The sequence below is a fragment of the Alligator sinensis genome, unplaced genomic scaffold (genome assembly GCF_000455745.1).
Source record: "Alligator sinensis unplaced genomic scaffold, ASM45574v1 scaffold802_2, whole genome shotgun sequence".
Lineage (NCBI taxonomy): Eukaryota > Metazoa > Chordata > Crocodylia > Alligatoridae > Alligator > Alligator sinensis.
Window position 1 is genome coordinate 402,663 of NW_005843022.1, and position 16,789 is coordinate 419,451.

Below are 16,789 nucleotides of genomic sequence, written 5' to 3' on the forward strand. Positions count from 1 at the left end.
AATGCGAGCAGTTATAAGGGATGCTAAAGAGCAGAATGGGTCAGAGGTAGACCACCAGCATTGTCAAGAGGTGATTTATAGCCTTCAGGCTCAGTCGCAGGAAAAGAGGGGAGTTGTGGTGGCTGTCACAGCTGGTTTATGCAGCCTTGTAACTGGGGTGAAAACACTTGGTTGGATCCAGATTCCCCGGACCCAAGTGAAGGCAGGGATCTACCTGAAGATGCAAAAGCTTTGAATGCTTATGTTCTTTTGAGACAGGAGTTGCATGACATGAAGGTAGAGCAGTGTCCTATGGCTCCAGCAGTGACACATCAGATTATAAAGATGGAACAAACTCCAGCTGCAGGGAGTAGATGGTAATGTACTGGATCAGCAGCAGCGCAGGGTAGAACAGACTGTTGCCGTTACTGCTCCATTAGCACCAGAACAGGTGAAAGCAGCAGCTATGAATTTAGGTCCATTGAACAAGGATACAGCAATTCAGTGGGTTGCAGAGTGTTTAGATCAAACAGGATGGACTGTTTCTGATTGTCAAGCTGTAGCTAGAGCTAGCTGTGATTCAGAGGACTGGTCACCGATTAAGGCAGCCTTGAATGGTGGACAGCCAGTTGAAAATAACTTATACAGATGGACCTTTTTGGAAGTTTGGTACTCCTCAGCACAAGACGGGATTCAGAGAAGGAGGTACAAGTAGGGGTCGAGCACCCAGAGGTAGGATGGAATATGGAATCTGCAGAGAGGGTCAGAATGAGGAAGGTCACGATTCCTTCCAGACAGAGGTCTGGAAGAAACTGATGTCTATAGGGGAAGACAGAAACAAGTGGAATGGGACTCCCACTAATGCACTGATGAAGTGATTGGTAGAGCTCATTCAGACAGAAGAGTTAGTGGAAGGAGCAGAGCCAGACCCATATCAGTGCCTTCAGCACCTCCTGACCCACAACAGAGATGCCAGACTCCCCAGGCACCCAGGGGGATGGTAGGATGAGGTTGCTTTGACTACTGGGGGCACCCAAACATTCAAGTTTTAGTGGGAGACAAGAGGAATGTGAAAAAACCCCAAATGCTGATTGATATGGGAGCCTCAATCAGTATTTTGCAACAGTGATGGGTTCCAGGTGGGGTTTTAATGGACCTCAGTCATTTGCAACTACAGTCCTATACTGGAGAGTTAGAGAACTCACCAGTAACCCAACCTATTGTGACTCAAATAGGAAGTTTCAAGAAAAATATGGAATACAGAAGGATAAGCCAGGAGAAGACAGTGAAAATGGAATTTCAGGAATGACTGCTTTGCAGCAGGGAGGAATACTGCTGGATTTAGCTAACGCGTGTCTGTGGAAACAGCCAGTAGAGGAAGAGTGTGCTGATTTCTGCAGTGCATTGGTGTGCAGCTATCAAGGCTCCTGCTGTAATCAGGATGAGTGGATGCAGGCATTTCCTAAGGCTTAGGCAAAGGATAAGTTAGAATGTGGCAAGACACAGGCTTGTGCCTTCATTAAGGGGCCAGACCCTCCACCACAAAGGCAATATAAATATCCATCAGAGGCTAAAATAAATAGTTTGTTGAGTCAGGAAGTAATAGTACAGATGCCTAGTGTTTGTAATTTCCCGATTTGGCCTGTTGTGCAAGCAGATGGGAAAACCTGGAGACTAACAATAGACTTCAGAGCTTTGAGTGCAATGTGACTCCTGTCACAGCTCTTGTTGTGGCAAAATACCCTGAAATTCTAGCAGCCATAGCAGGAGGGGCGAAATGGTTTTCTGTACTGCACTTGGCTAATGCATTTTTTACCATTCTTAGCAAAAGCCCCAGACTTACAAGCCAGACACTGCTCTCCAAGCTGCTGGGCTGCACTCCTGGCCATGTGCATGCTGTGGATGCACACATGCCTGCATCATTTATCGGCAACATCATCAGCCGTATCAGTCAAAAAAAGCCAATTGCCAATAACGTCAATTTGCATAGATGCCAGGGTAGGAAGGGACCTTAACGGATCGAGTCCAACCCTCTGTCCGGGCAGGAAAGAGCGCTGGGGTCAGATGACCCCAACCAGATAACTATCCAGCCTTCTCTTAAAGACTCCCCAAGGTAGGGGAAAGCACCACCTCCCTTGGAAGCCCATTCCAAATTTTGGCCACCCTCACCATGAAGAAGTTTTTCATGATGTCTAGCCTAAATCTGCTCTGTCAGTCTGTGACCATTGTTCCTTGTTACCCCGGTGAACAGAGCATGTCCCATTCCTTGCTGCCCCACTAATGAATTTGTAGGCTACAAGATCACCTCTCAGCCTTCTCTTGTGGAGGCTGAAGAGGTCCAGGTGCCAATATGATATGGATCGATGTATTGGTGCACCTCTAATGAACTGGTTAAAGACAGACCATGAAATTCCGTTGTCACAACATCATTCGAAGGAAGAGGCAATGATACAATGTGAAATTAAAAAACAAAACAATAAAAGGATACTTTTACAATAAGTTTAATTAGTCCATGGGACCCCTTGTCACAGGAGGTTGAAGCCAAGAACCTCCCTAAGATTAAATACCAGATCAGATATTGATATCTAGAGTTCTCACACTTGACCACTAACAAATTTTGGAAGGAATATTAAACCTTGGATTTCAGGGCTTAAGCCAATCTTTATAGCTATTAACAATTAAGTGGAGACCTCTCTTGAGGTCATATCTCTTTCTGTTTACCATGGGGTCCTTATACCTACTTTTGAAGCATCTGGTACTGACTACTGTCAAAAATGAAATGCTGGATTAACTGAACTTGGATTTGAACTAGTGTGGCAATTACATTCTAAGGGACCGCATGCTAGAGACTAGTACTAATAGTGTACTCACCTTTTGCGTCTTGCTGGAGACCATATGCTTGAGTGAAGCTTTCTTTCTTGAGGTCCAGGAACTTGAATATGTATGGAATCTCCTGCTTTAAAAGAAAAATATGGAAGATGCAAGCCCCTTTTCTAATCAAGTTTCTTAGGGTAGTAGAGACATCATCCTGTCAGGGTCTAGAATTCAATTCCCACCCCTCTTGAGTACAGCTTAAACATAATTTATCTCCTTAAAAACAACTTTTGAGATCATAAGATGTGAAAAAGATACAAACTGATGCATGTATGAACTACCAACATCACATGTACTAGGGCCACTGGAAAAAAAAATCTTCCTCCTTTGTGCATTTCTTTTAATGCATGAATTAGTTCTGACATCTATAAGAATGTACAAAATCATGAATTTCTCAAAAGAAACCATAGTTTGTATATGAGGATTAATAAGCATTTTTAAATAATTCCATCTATATGTATAAACTGAATGAATGAATAAAGTAGCAAGTATAACTTACTGCTGATTTTGTTTTCTTGTGTCTGAGACTGAGATGCAAACAATCTTGTCTGTGTTACATTTTGATTTATTATTGGTCTGTGGATAACATGGGTATTTGCCACGGTTGAAGAATTATGATGTCCTGACTGAGGAACTACAGACAATAATCCTAAAACAGGAGTAGCTCCTTGCTGAAGCATTTTCTGCCTCTTCATGTCTACAATTCCACTTCTTGTACGGCCTAAGGAAATTGAAAACAAAATTAAAAGATACAACAGTCAACCTTACAATGATGCTGATTTTCTAGCAGCAGTTTTCACTGGCCTGAGACATAACAGAAGGAATCCCAACTGAAACAAGACTGTTTTAGCACATGAAGTAATTTATAAATTTAGCAGAGGAACAAGTAGTTGGGGCTAAGGGTATGTGGTAGCTTTTTAGTGTCTGTCTATACAAGCCAAAACAGTATAGTCCACTACTGTGAAGACAAACTAGTATAACTAATTCATATCAGTGTAGCTCATTTTTGCTAATATAAGGGAACTACGCTAACTTAAGACACCTTCTCTTCAACATAATGCATCTACACTAGGAGTTGTATCAATGTTCCTATTTTGTTAAAAAAAAAAAATACTCCAAATTAAAAGTTACCGTATTTATCCACATCTAAGATGACCCTGAATTTAAGATGACCCCACAATAATTAGATTATATTAATGGAAAATGTATACATTTATTATAATTTGCCATGTATATAATCTAATTATTGGAGGATCTTCTTAAATTCCCCCCCGCCCCCCACTACAGGCAATTTGGGGGGGGGGGGGAACAGTGATGGGGCAGGCAATGGTGGGGCATTGAGAAGGCAGTAAGGGGGCAGGTGGTGGAGAAAGCAGTGGGGGACAGGCAGTGGGGGGAGGCATACATTTTGTGTGCCTATCCTCTACCTCAGGCCTCTACCCTCTTCATCCCCTTCTCCCTCTCCTCATTGCTTCTGTGCCCTACAGCCTCAGATTCCCACCCACTTTCCTCTTGTCTCTACCCCCCACCTCCCACTCCACTTCCCACTTACTTTTGCTATGGTGCTTGCAGGCTCCATCCACTGGAGCACTATGAATGTATCAGGCCAGGCCCCAAAGCAGCGGTACAGAGCTGGCACTGCTGCTACAGGGCCAGGTTGATGCCATGCTCCGTGTTCAGGCTCCAACGAGGATGGAACCTGCTGCCGCTGGAGCAAAGGTAAGTGGGGCTGTGGCAGGTGAGGAGGGGTTGGGAGAAGAAGCACCGGGAGGGGGGGAGAGTAGGTGCAGCAGGGGCCCAAGGCTGCAGGAGAATCACAGCAAGGGGTGCAGAGGCAGAGGGGGTAGGGCAGACAGGAGCTGTGGCTCTGGCCCTGACCCAGGGTTGGAGCTGGAGCTGCAATATCTGCCTGCCCCTGCTGCCTGATACTCAATTCTAAGATGAGGGTCTGCCCCCCCCCCGCCATGTTAAGTGGAGGAAAAATATTTTAATCAAGTAAATACAGGAAATCAAGTGAGTACAAAAACTGTATATAAAATAAACACAACAAACTTAAGTCAGATGGGAGTTCCAGTTCACTAAACACAACTGTGTCTGATTTAGGGTTGAGAGATTCAAGAGGCAACACCATCCTGTGTTAGCCAGTCTTTTCTCAGACATGGTATTGACTAAAGACTTTTAAGGCAATAATTTTATTTTCTTCTGTGTGTACAATCTTTGTGCAACTTTTCCCTTTTAGCAAATAATTTCAGACCTTCCAAGTAAAAGAAAGAACTCGAAACAATATGATTTTTTTTATATTCTGCATTTTCGTTTCCAGCAAGCAACAGGGGCACTGCACTTGACCTGTTTTCAGTTCCCCTTTGAACTACCACTTAATTTAACTGCTTGATGGAGCAGAAAATGAAAAGTGAACACACTAAAATCTATTTTTGAGAGTGTGTACAAACTATTAAAGCTACGTGATCCGTGTCCTTTCACTGAGTGGAAAGTCTCACAATCTGAACTTAACACTAATTGATTTTAAGACTGAGATAGATACCTACTCCTTTGATGAGCAGAAAATCCTGCAGAATTCTGCATGCTCCTATAAAATAAAATAAAGCAGTCAAAATTTAGGAACATACCATAGTTGAAACACCCAAAGCATAAGAATACCTATTGCTGCACATTTCAACTGCTAGTCATGTGCTGCCTTATAGACGCTGCGTGGCTTATTAAAATAATAAACACAGAAAGAGTTTTTCAAAAAATATTAGCACCTTCCAACTAACTAGTATAGCTAGGACTTGAACAATTTTCAGATTCCCATTCACCCACCGGCTTATTGTTTAATACAGACTTCTTTCATCATTTCACTCAGAAAATAAATGCAAAAACTAACCTCACTGCACTTTGTTAGAGCCCACCCATTTAAAAAGTTTGAATGTAAAGGAAAGGGGGTGCTAGTCAGGATAGTCTGACTTAGTTCTCTATTCTTAATTGTAAAACTATGCTACCTGATCTGAGAAAGAGTATAGTCTAATTTCTTCCACAAAGATGACATCATTGCTGGAACTTCAATTGTTGTCTCTGGTAAAAAAAATAAATAAATAAATAAAAGCAAAACAAAACATTTTTAGAGAGCTGACATGGGTAGCTTAAGAGAAAGTTGGAAAGCCAATGTCATAATTAAAATATTAAACTAACAGATAACATTTCTATTTTGAAAAAGAGATTTAGGCACCCAGGGGCATAATCTCACTCAAAGAAAATAGCTTACATAATGCTTAAATTCTAAGTCACCTTTGAAAACGAGATTCAGTTTTTTCAAGATTCAAACATATCAACTCCAAGATGAGATATCCCCCCTTATATAACATGACGAAAAAGTCCTTCATCTTTTAATTGAGTAGGAGGTGGCAAAAGCAGGCAGCTGCTATGACTGGCCTTGACCTGGGGTTCGGGCCAGAGCTGCAGTTGCAGCCTGCCCCTCCCACTGCTCCCCACTGCCTCTGTCTCCCTCCCTATAGCCTTAGCCCCCCGCCCCTTACCTCCCTAGTCTCTGCCTGCCCTGTAGCCCCCTGGACTCTTACCCTTGTTCCAGCTTGGCCCCAGCATGGGGTATAGGGCAAGGTTAAGTGGCAGCAGGATGAGCAGAGGCTGCACAGGAGGTGGGGCAGGCAGGGGAGCAGAGGCTGCAGGGGGGAGGGGAGAGACGGACAGGGGCAAGTAGTGGCAGGGGGACAGGTGGAAAGAGTAAGGTTTGTGTGGGGGACAAGGGTCAAGCTGCTTGACCCCCCACACCGCCTGTCCTCCTACCATCTGCCTCCTGCCACTGCTGCAGCAGTGAGGGGGATGAATTTAAGACAACCCTCCAATAATCACATTCTAGCCATGGAAAACTGTACCTAATTTACAAATTGTCCATTTCTATAATCTAATTATCAGGGGGTTGTCTTAAATTCAGGGTTGTCCTGGTTTTGGATAAACAGAATAATTAAAAAATCTGCCTTCAGATTGCTCATTTTAAGGAACAATGAAAACAACTTATATTTTTGAAGTCTATAAATTTAAAATACAATGGAAAAAAAGATTTCCAAGCAGCTAAGACTACAAAAATGTAAAAATAAAAATTGCAAAATTATATTCTTGTACATCTTGGAACCTTGCTGGAGATCCCAAGTATCTGAAGTTCCCATTGATGGCACTCAGTCGACATCACAAACATTTCAACAGCTCCCAGGATCAAACTCATAGATGCTGCTTTTTTATTTCAGGCTGAATTATAGCACCATTTTTATACCCACTAGCCAGAAAATCACTTTATTAACTCAGGTAAGCTCAGTAACATTCAGCTCATGTCACCTTCCCCAGATTTATACAGCTACCGCCTCCCTTTATAACATTCCGCAAATACATACTGTTGTTATTCGATTCAGATAAGGTATTTTTCCCCATTTATCATGAGGAAAAAACAAAGCCTCGTCTTAGACTCAAGTATCACATCTGGGAGCTGGGAGAAATGGTTGTGCAGGCAGCCCAGCTGAGGCAAGACACGGATTCCTGCTTCCAGCTCTGCTCCCTGTCTGACCCCCTCAACTTCCCCTCCCTTTTTGGCAAGGAAGAAGGAATCTGCACGCTGTCTTTGAGGTCTCCAGCCAGCCAGGCTTCCCTGCACAGTGGGTCCCCATAGTCCGCAGCTGGAATGGTGGACTCTTCAGTTGTGGCAGGCAGGCATGTGTCCCAGATTTGCTTCTGCCACAGGCTATAGAGAGCAAGAGTGCTGGAAGCCTGGCTCTGCACCGTGCAGATTTCTTCTTCCCTGCCCTGGCTCCTCTTCTCCTGCCTCCCCTGATGGCCAAAAGCTGGCTAACCCTCTACCTGCTCCTGCATCCTCATACTCAACCTTGTCCTAGCCCTTGTTTTCCCCACCACTTACCCTCACCTCTGTTTTCCCCACAGCATGCCTCCTTGATGCTGTTTTACTGCCACAGCAGCAGGAGTGAAAAATTTAAGATGACCCTGCAAAAATTAGATTCTAGACGTTCTAGACACAATTACAACAAATTATCTAGATTCTAATTATTGGGAGTTGTCTTAAATTCAAACTCGTCTTGGATTTGGGTAAATACAGTATATTTTATAATTATATTTCTTAAGCATAACTAAAACTAAATTTACAGACATACCTAAGCATGGCCCTCTTAACATTTCTCAAAAACTCCAGATTTCTCAAAAACACCAGAAGGACCATCTATCAACAGCGAACAAAACTAGACCAAATACAGGGCCTCAGCTGCTTATGAAATAGTAACATAGTCCCACCTTTATCTTTGCTATTCACACAAAATATTAGTTTGGATTTTTTTTTTTTTTTAAACTCGAGGAAACATAGAAGGGGAAGCTATATTTCACACACCAGAAATTCCTTCCCTTGTTATTCTTTATATATCAATAGTATAGCTAATTATTTGAATCATGATGGGATTTTCAAGATTTTAAACTAAACTGGGACTGTGCAAAGTATAAACACAGAAAGAGAGATCATCTTCCTTAAAGAGCTCACAATTTAAAGAGATACCAGGAAAGAAGTGCTATTCAAGAGATGGCTGATGCTGCATACTTACCTTTTGTTTTCATGGCTACATACTCATTAAGAATGGTTGTCAAGTTTTTTCCAAACAAAGACTGAAAAAACAAAAGAAGATCAGTGTTAGAGTCTTTGGTAGTAAAGTACCTGTCACAATTCTGTTACACTACTCTAACACAGGGGTATAAAAAATGTTTGAATTAGTTGGCCAGATCTTCTTTGCAGGGCTTCTTGCAGACCCACCTATGGATCTGGCCTTCAGGGCTTCTCATGGCAGCTGCCAGAGCTACTGTATAAACAAATAAAGGGTTAATGCTGCTGTGGTTGGCTACCCTGCTGCTGACTCGCATGCTGAGCAGGAATCGAAAACTTGAAATTCTAAGATTAAGAAGGGAATGGCACTAACCCCCGAGTATCAGCCATGATGGTACAGCAGCTCTGGGAGGCAAGACAAAAAGCCTTGCTGTTGAATTTGGTTGTTGAAGTCTAGCTACAATGGACAAAACAAGACAAAAGGAAGCACAATGTATTGCTAAGCAAACAAATTTCAGGAGGCCTGGTGACTGAAGTGGAATTTTTAATAATTGCATCATATACATGAAAATTTTACCTCTCTCATTATACCATGCTTTAGATGACAAAGGGTTAGTTTGAGCTACTTGTCATATTTGACACTGAAACTTACCTACGGTCCTGTATGCTTTTAAAAAACACTTTACTGAATTACAAAGAATGTGAGTCGCACTGAGATTTGATCTTCTGGCATGTTCTGATATTATTTATACTTTGAAACAGGAAAAAATAATAATGCAAATGATAAAAGTACTTTGCTTTTAATAGGGGTTTCCAAACTTTAATAACTCAGTCTTCTACTCTTCCTCACATTCTTGCAGACTACAGCTGAATTCAGATCTTAAGTTTACGGGGCCACAGACAGCTCAACTTAATAACTGATTAAATATCTGTAAACAGATAAAATTTTAAGCTTTTTTTTTTTTAATTGGTGGGTCATAACAATATTAGAAGTACAAGATTTCCATCAACCTAGAATAGGGGTTGGCAACTTTTAAGAACAGCAGGCAACTGGTTGATTTGTATGCTGCAGCAGTCTACCAATCCCCTCTGCAGGACCCGCTTCTGCAGTGCCCCAGCCCTTTCTGCTCTGTACTAGGGACTTTCCTAATCCTGCAGTTTTCACTTACTCTTGCCACCAAGGGATGCTGATTTCCATTGCTAGTAGTGATAGAAAGCATGAAATTTGGCAGCAAGAGTAAGCAGAAGCTGCAGTAGCGAGGTGACAGAGCAGGGGCAGGTACCTGGTGGATGTTGTGGAAGGGATCAGTGGCATGTGGAAGAGGAATGCATGGTGCAGGGCAGAGAAGCTGCCCTATGTTGCTGATCCAAGCTAGAATATTGTGGATAAGGGCCCAGCATTTATAGTTAGCAATGGCATATTAGAAAGATAAAATGCAAGTTGGAAGAAAGTGAATATATGACTACCGAAATCAATATCTATGTACAGCAACATCCAAAGCTCTAGCTTGGAATGCTGGAATCAAACCTCAATTCACTTTCATGACAAAGAGAGGTCACTAAAGTAAGAGAGCAAACACACTGTTTATGTATGGAAACATGTTATTGATAGAATAATGTTTCATAGTTGATAGGGTCAGAAGGGACCTGAGCAGATCATGAAGTCCGACCCCCTGCCATGGGCAGGAAAGAATGCTGGGGTCAACTGACCCCAGCTAGGTGTCTATCCAGCCTCCTTTTGAAAACCCCCAGGGTAGGAGCGAGCACAACTTCCCTTGGAAGTTGGTTCTAGATCCTAGCTGCCCTGACTGTGTAGTACTCCCTGATATCTAGCCTAAATCTAGCCTCAAAATATATTTTGTAATTCAACACAGTAACTCTTAGAAAGAGCAGATGTTGAAGAATGAGGAGCATAAGACAACAAGCTTCTTTCTCACTCACTAAATCCAGTTCCCTTCACTCACAGGCAACCATGTCATACAGTTCTACAAAAGTGCTCTACAGAAACTATCTGCTGTGCACTACCCTACACTTTTCACAAAACAGCCTGTCATAACCCACAGAAGGCTTCAGCTCTTTAGAGTAAAACAGAAGACACACACGCTATAATGTGCTACAGGAAGAGAATAAAAAGAGAATGCTCTATCAGTGCCTTGGGCCCATACATTTGTAGGGCATGTGTCAGGCAAATTATGCCTAGAGGATACTAGAGGCAGACCATGCCCCACAATACAAAGGAAAGCCATCCCTCCCAAGGCTTTTCCAACCTGACTTCTGGTGGGAAATCCTTTTTAACCCCAAACCTGTTGATCCATTTAACTTAAGAGAATTGGTAAGATGCATCAGCTTGGCATCTTGTAAGTTTTTAATATCACTAGGGGCACAACCCAAAGCATTTCCTACCTTTAGCCATAGCCAACATCCAACTGAAAAGGAGAAATACTATTCTTTTTTTCTTGCACACCACACCGCCCTCCCCTCCCCCCACCCCAAACAAGATATGGACCTGGTTTTGGGAAGGCAAAATGCAGAAAAGGTGCTTTAGAGTTATGGCCATATAGAGCAGGGGCAGAGCCTAACTGTCAGCTCATTCACCCTCCCTTTCCTACTCAAGGAAAAGCTACAGTTCTAACCCTTGCACAGCTGAATTGTAAGCAGTTCTTATAATTGTAAACAGAAACCGCTGAAGTCTAGACTGCATGGGCAGATCCTGAATTTTGACAAGCTAAAAAGAGTCTGTAGGGCTATGAAATAGAAGAGAGCTATCAGACAGCAAAATTGTGGAAGAAAGGATAATTCAATAAGTGGAATATCAAGACCACTAAAAGGGGAAGGGGTTTTGAGTGACGATTAGCAGGAATCAGGTAGATTATAATGAGCCACAAAGTCAATAGTCTCATTTCTATTTAGCACTGCCTGATTCATGATACATGATTCATCTTAGCCACATTTCAGGTCACTGCAAGTCATGAGATTGGGGTTGGCAAAATGGTGGATCCAGCTGGCGGCTGGACTATATTTCCCAGTAGCCCTTGCCCACGTGGCTGGGGCCGGCTTCCAAGAAAACCTCAACAGCAGGCACGCTGTGATAGCATGAGGCTGGAGTTTCAATGGAGATGGGCCCCAGCAGTGCTGGCAGGGCGCACAGAAGGGTGCAGAGCTGCTCCGGAGCCCAGCTGCAATCTTACAGTGCTGACAGCATGGTCCAGAGCTGGGGCAGAGCCACAAGCCGCTGCCTACATGGTCCTGCCCAGGGCATGCAGGCTGCAGATTGCGGCTCTGCCTTGGTTCTGAACCATGCTGTCACCGCTGCAAGATCCCAGCCGGGCTCCAGAGCAGCTCTGTGCCCTGCCACGTGCCCTGCCAGCAGGGGCTTTGGGGGGCTAGAGCCACTCAAAAATTCCCCATAGCCACCCCTCCCAGCAGTACCACTGCCGCTGCTGTTACCCACCCTGCACAGGCAGTGGCAACTGAGTCTGCCCTGCTCCTACCCACAGCACAGTCCCCTCTCAGCCACCCCACCAGGAAGAAGCTGGAACCACTGTTGCCTGCCAGTTGCTGGGGCAGGTCTCCATGGATACCTCGGCCCCGTGCTATCACAGCACAGCTGCTGCTGAGATCTTAATGGCAACCGGCCCCAGTCACATGGGCTGGGGCTGCAGGGAATTGGAGTCCACTGCCAGCTGGATGGCCCAGACTGGACTTTGCCTGCCCCCGCATTAAATGAACATGTACCTGGCAACAACCCTTTTGCAGTCTAAAAGCAAGTATAGATGCCTTAATTGAAGTCACAAACCGCTTTGTTTCACACCTCTGCACATAATGGCACAAACAGGATTAGCCTTAAAATGCATCCTTGTTGGACATTATCTATCATGTGGAAGGGGTTCCAAAAGGACACCAGTGACCTTCCTTTATACCACACATGCCATCAGAGAGTTGTCAAGACTGAAAGAAACATTCTTGGACAGCCACATCTTTCTACAGGGCTGCAAAGTCCAGGTCAGTTTGCAGTGCCAAAGAAATGTTAAACCAATAAAAGCTATGCTGAGATCAAAATTTGCTCTGTGCTTCTAAACACACTGGGCAGGTCTACATGAGGCAGTACGGTACAGCAGCAATGAGCTACTGTGCCGTAGCGTCACAAGGCACGAACTGTGATGGCGAAGCTACTGTGCAGTAGCTTGTTACTTCTGTGCAGTAGTATCTAAAAATAACCATGTGGCGACGGGACTGCGCAGTAACGCTGATTACTGCACAGTCATTTAGTACTTGGTTAAGCAAGTACTAAATGACTGCGCAGTAACAACTGCGCGGTTGGCTACTCATGTAGATGTGGCCACTGAGAATCAAGAGTTGTCACCCATTCTGTAGTTTGCCTAGAAGTCCCATGGGATTCCCAAAGCTTTCTTCCTACAAGGTGCAAGTCAGTTGAGGACAGTCCATACAAGCAGATAAATCATTCTGTAATTACAGCAAACAGATTTCTTCCCCTTGCCCATATTCATTTCAAGTGCATCTTCTAAATTTTGAGACAAGCCTCCTATCCCAAATTCAACAGAAAAATCGGTTGTTCTCAATCAAGAGCTTGCAGCAGGGATGTCATCTTGATCAGGTATCTAACCAGGTACAAGTGATTTAACTGTCTGAATAACTATAGTACTTAACTCCCGGAAATATGTATCAAAGGCAATATTCCTTGCTTACAATAACAAAACACATAACTGTACATTATGAATACCGCTCACTTATTTTATTCTTAGATTTGTAAAGCTGTCAGTGTCTGGGTCAATGTCTAATGTTTGTTATATTAAGAATGTAGGAAAAAACAGCTGTTCATATACAACCCCTTATGCAGGGTACCAAAAAAAGGTTACTCGGTCATACTGTTTAAATGTCTTGAACACTGCAGATGTTACAACCATTCTGAAAGCATAGAAGTCTGTGCAAACTTAAATAAATTATTTTAGAAGAGTTATTTTGGAATGTACTAGGGTTCAACTCTCTCTCATGTGCTTCAAATATAAACTTACCAATAAACAAGCTGGAACAGACCCATCCTCTGTACAGTGCTCTGCATATTCTTTTAAATCTGAGCTTTCCAATATAAACTCACGACAGGTAGCTGAAAGTTTTTCTTGTTGTAAATATCCTGCAGTAAATAAGACAAAGGTATGTGATTTGATTCACTTTTTTACAAGGTACACTTGATAGGTGTCAATGCACTGATACAATTATGTAGCATAATACAGTAAGCTTATTGTGCAATCATCTAAGCACTCAAGTGACAAATACTCAAGAAAACACGAGTTGTGTTATGTTTTGAAAGAATAGCTACCTTTCTACACATCTCTCCAGTAGATAATGTCTCACAGCTTTACTGACACCATGCTACATGTACATAAATAACTCTTCAGCTAAGAAATGATTGTTAAATGAAACCATTTGTGTGCACAGTACCCTACAGGCAAAAAATAGAGGTCTTGCCTCAAGTGACTAAGTCAAATGTGAGCCGAATGTTCCAGTTTTAAAATAAAAATGGTACTCTGCAGTAAACATTGCCATACAATAAGCAAGTGTTTTTGTGCACGTTTTGAAGTTCCAAACCAGGAAAACAAATGCAATATAAAAATATTTTACATGATTTCTTTCTCCCAAAAGATGACATTATAGATATTTATAGACCTGGGAAAAGCAACACGTGTCCATGCTATAACTTTGCTTTTAGTAGGTGAATCAGCTATACTTTAGGTACTTCTACAACTCGGGCTCTCTCACCAGCCTTAATATGATATATACAAAAAAACTCCTTCCACCTTCCAAAAAGTCTCAAACCAATGATATTTTAATATTTTATATTAACATTCAAGTAACTCAGGTACCAAACAGAAAGGAAAAAAACTATCTGAATGAATGATTCTAGACCACTGAGCCATAAAAGTTAGTATGGCATGTTGTTTATTTTATGCTGAAGATGGTTGGCCCCTGGTGATTTGGCCACTCTGGTTTTAAATGTCTCTTATGGGATTCAACTACCAAACACGTTAACTCCAAATTATCATGTAGAAAATAGTATTCATTGAACTGACAAAAAGATAGGACCAAAAACTTTTTCCACCGTGTCCACAATAGTGTTCAGTATCTGATGCACAATGAAAGCTAAAAAAAACCCCAAAAAACTCTATTAACTGTTCAATGCTGTGCATTACAGAAGTTTAAGTTACACATGTCCCAAAAGTGATTAACTGGTATGTAACATATTACAATCATTTTTTAAGTTTTGCAAATGTGTTATATGGTTCTACTTCCTTTGACCCACAGCTTACATCTCTGACTTACAACAGTTAAGGATATATATGCTATGCACATAGACAAATTACAAAATCAAGCACCAAGAAGTTAGGAAATGCCAAAGCTAATGTTGCCTGTAAAATATTACTTTGATCCCTCGTGTGCATGCATTATGCATTCCTATTTCATTCCATTATCAGAAAACATTTTTCTACAGACCCCTGTATTTCACACAGAATGACCAACACTCTGCATTTGCAGCTATTCTGTGTTTTTGTTTCCTTATCGTGCAATGCCCTGTGCCTTATTTACTGAATCCAAAAGCAGTCGTAAGGGGCAATAATTTATTTGCAATAGTGCTGGGGTGATTTTGTAGCTGTGATGGCCCAGGAAAAATGTGAGAAGCAAAGATTTTTGTGGGTGGTATCTTTTATTGGACCAACTGTATAGTTGGAAGGGACATGGAGGAGATTTAGGAACCACAGTACCCTTTGTTGTCAGGTCTTCCTCAGCTACAACCCACAAAAATCTTCATTTGCTTGCAGAATTTTCTCCAGTGCTTTTGCTGTTTCATTTTAGTTTTTCTACAAATATTAATAAGTTTATTTTCACAGCATCACAGGGTAGCAGCCAGGTAGCAATGAGATGCTAAATGAGTAGAGATTCTTGAGATCACTGATTAATAGCTTGTAAGTTTTATTTTTTAATATAACCAAAGCAATAGATTTCCCCACCTAACTCAGCTCTCTGAAACAGCTCCAGCATTTCAAACAGGACTTTAGAAACGATCCAGCTGAAGGCAAACGCACCTTTCAGAAAAACTGAGCCTGAGTATTTGGCCAAGCCATGAGCAACAGAAGATAAGATCTAGTACAACTTTAATTAAGTCTCATTACATGCGCTGCTTACAATGCCTCCATAGGTTTGAAGCCTATGACTTTTCAATTCCTGGCCTCTCATTCTTGTATTGAAAAAGTTAAAGGGCTCTGTCAGAAATGCAGCAAGCCCCCAAAATAACCGTTTTAAAGTGACCCCCTTCTACTGTTATGCTAACCCACAAGCAGGCATCCAGGCTATAGCCATATTGGTATAGAGGAAAAAGCAATCAGAGCTCATGGTAGAGGTGATATCTTTTAGTCCAACAAGATTTTTGCAAAACCTGACACACGAAAGTTATCAAATTTTAGTCAATTTTGAAATGAAATCTTCATATTTTCCCCAAAGAGGAAGCAACTGTGACCACCTGAAACCTGAGATACTGCTCTTGCTTTTGCTCAAGCTAATTTGCATCATCACAGAGCCTCACAAAAGAGGGCAGAGACTCTTAGCCAGCTAAGACCTGCCTGCCCAGAGGAGTTTTTCATCTATGGACTCCTCTGTGATCTGTGAAATCCTATGAAATACAAACTTTCATTCCTAGCCAAAAGAACTTTTCAATCTTTTCTCCAATGCCTGATGAAAGGTGTTTGTGCCCAAAAGCTTGCAATGAAAGAATTTTTTTTTTTGGCAAAAATCTTGTTGGTCTAATAAAAGGTATCAGCTCTACCACGAGCCCTGAACCCCACAATCATGTTTTTCAAAGGTGCAGGCTCCCAGCCCGTGGTAGGTGGAGGCTCTCGTGGTAGAAGGAGGCTCTCTCAAGCTGGTCTTGAGAAAAACCAGGAAAACGCACAATTGGCCTGGCAGCCAGAGCGATGCTGGGGGGGGGGGGAAGAGAAAAGCAGATTCCTTGGGGGAGGGACGATCATTCATTGGACCAACTGCAAGGTGGAGACAGAGCCAGAAAGGCTGTGGGGGTCGGCAGCCTCAATCATGTCACTGGCCGCTCGAAGAAGCGGCTTTGCCCTGTGCTTGGCCGGCTCCGTCCCAGCGGCGCAGTCGGAGTGCTGCACCCCTCCCCCCCGCGTCGCCTCCTGGCGGCCCGCGCACCAGCGGCTCGTTTCCTTCGCCCCCTTTATTCTCCTCAGACGCCAGGAGACAACGCGGGCGGGTCCCGGCGCCGCACAGCCCCCCGGGCAGCGCCGGGTTCCCCACGGGGGC

At 42.8% G+C, this 16,789-nt stretch overlaps 1 protein-coding gene across 2 annotated transcripts in view; it reads right to left on the minus strand.

Moving 5' to 3' along the window:
- Positions 1 to 13,605, minus strand: part of LOC102374692 (protein NPAT) — a 36,581-nt gene extending 22,976 nt beyond the window's left edge. Inside the window, exons 1-6 of one of the 2 annotated variants that reach the window (XM_025193147.1) lie at positions 13,492 to 13,605; positions 8,463 to 8,523; positions 5,853 to 5,925; positions 5,400 to 5,440; positions 3,353 to 3,574; positions 2,851 to 2,935 (exon numbers count right to left, since the gene is read on the minus strand). In XM_025193147.1, the coding sequence (XP_025048932.1) occupies positions 2,851 to 2,935; positions 3,353 to 3,574; positions 5,400 to 5,440; positions 5,853 to 5,925; positions 8,463 to 8,475 (434 nt within the window). In that variant the 5' untranslated portion in view covers positions 8,476 to 8,523; positions 13,492 to 13,605. Of the gene's footprint in view, positions 1 to 2,850; positions 2,936 to 3,352; positions 3,575 to 5,395; positions 5,441 to 5,852; positions 5,926 to 8,462; positions 8,524 to 13,491 lie in introns of those variants that run through there. The other variant, XM_025193148.1, reaches the window with a different exon arrangement.
- Between the last annotated feature and the right edge of the window lie 3,184 nt (positions 13,606 to 16,789).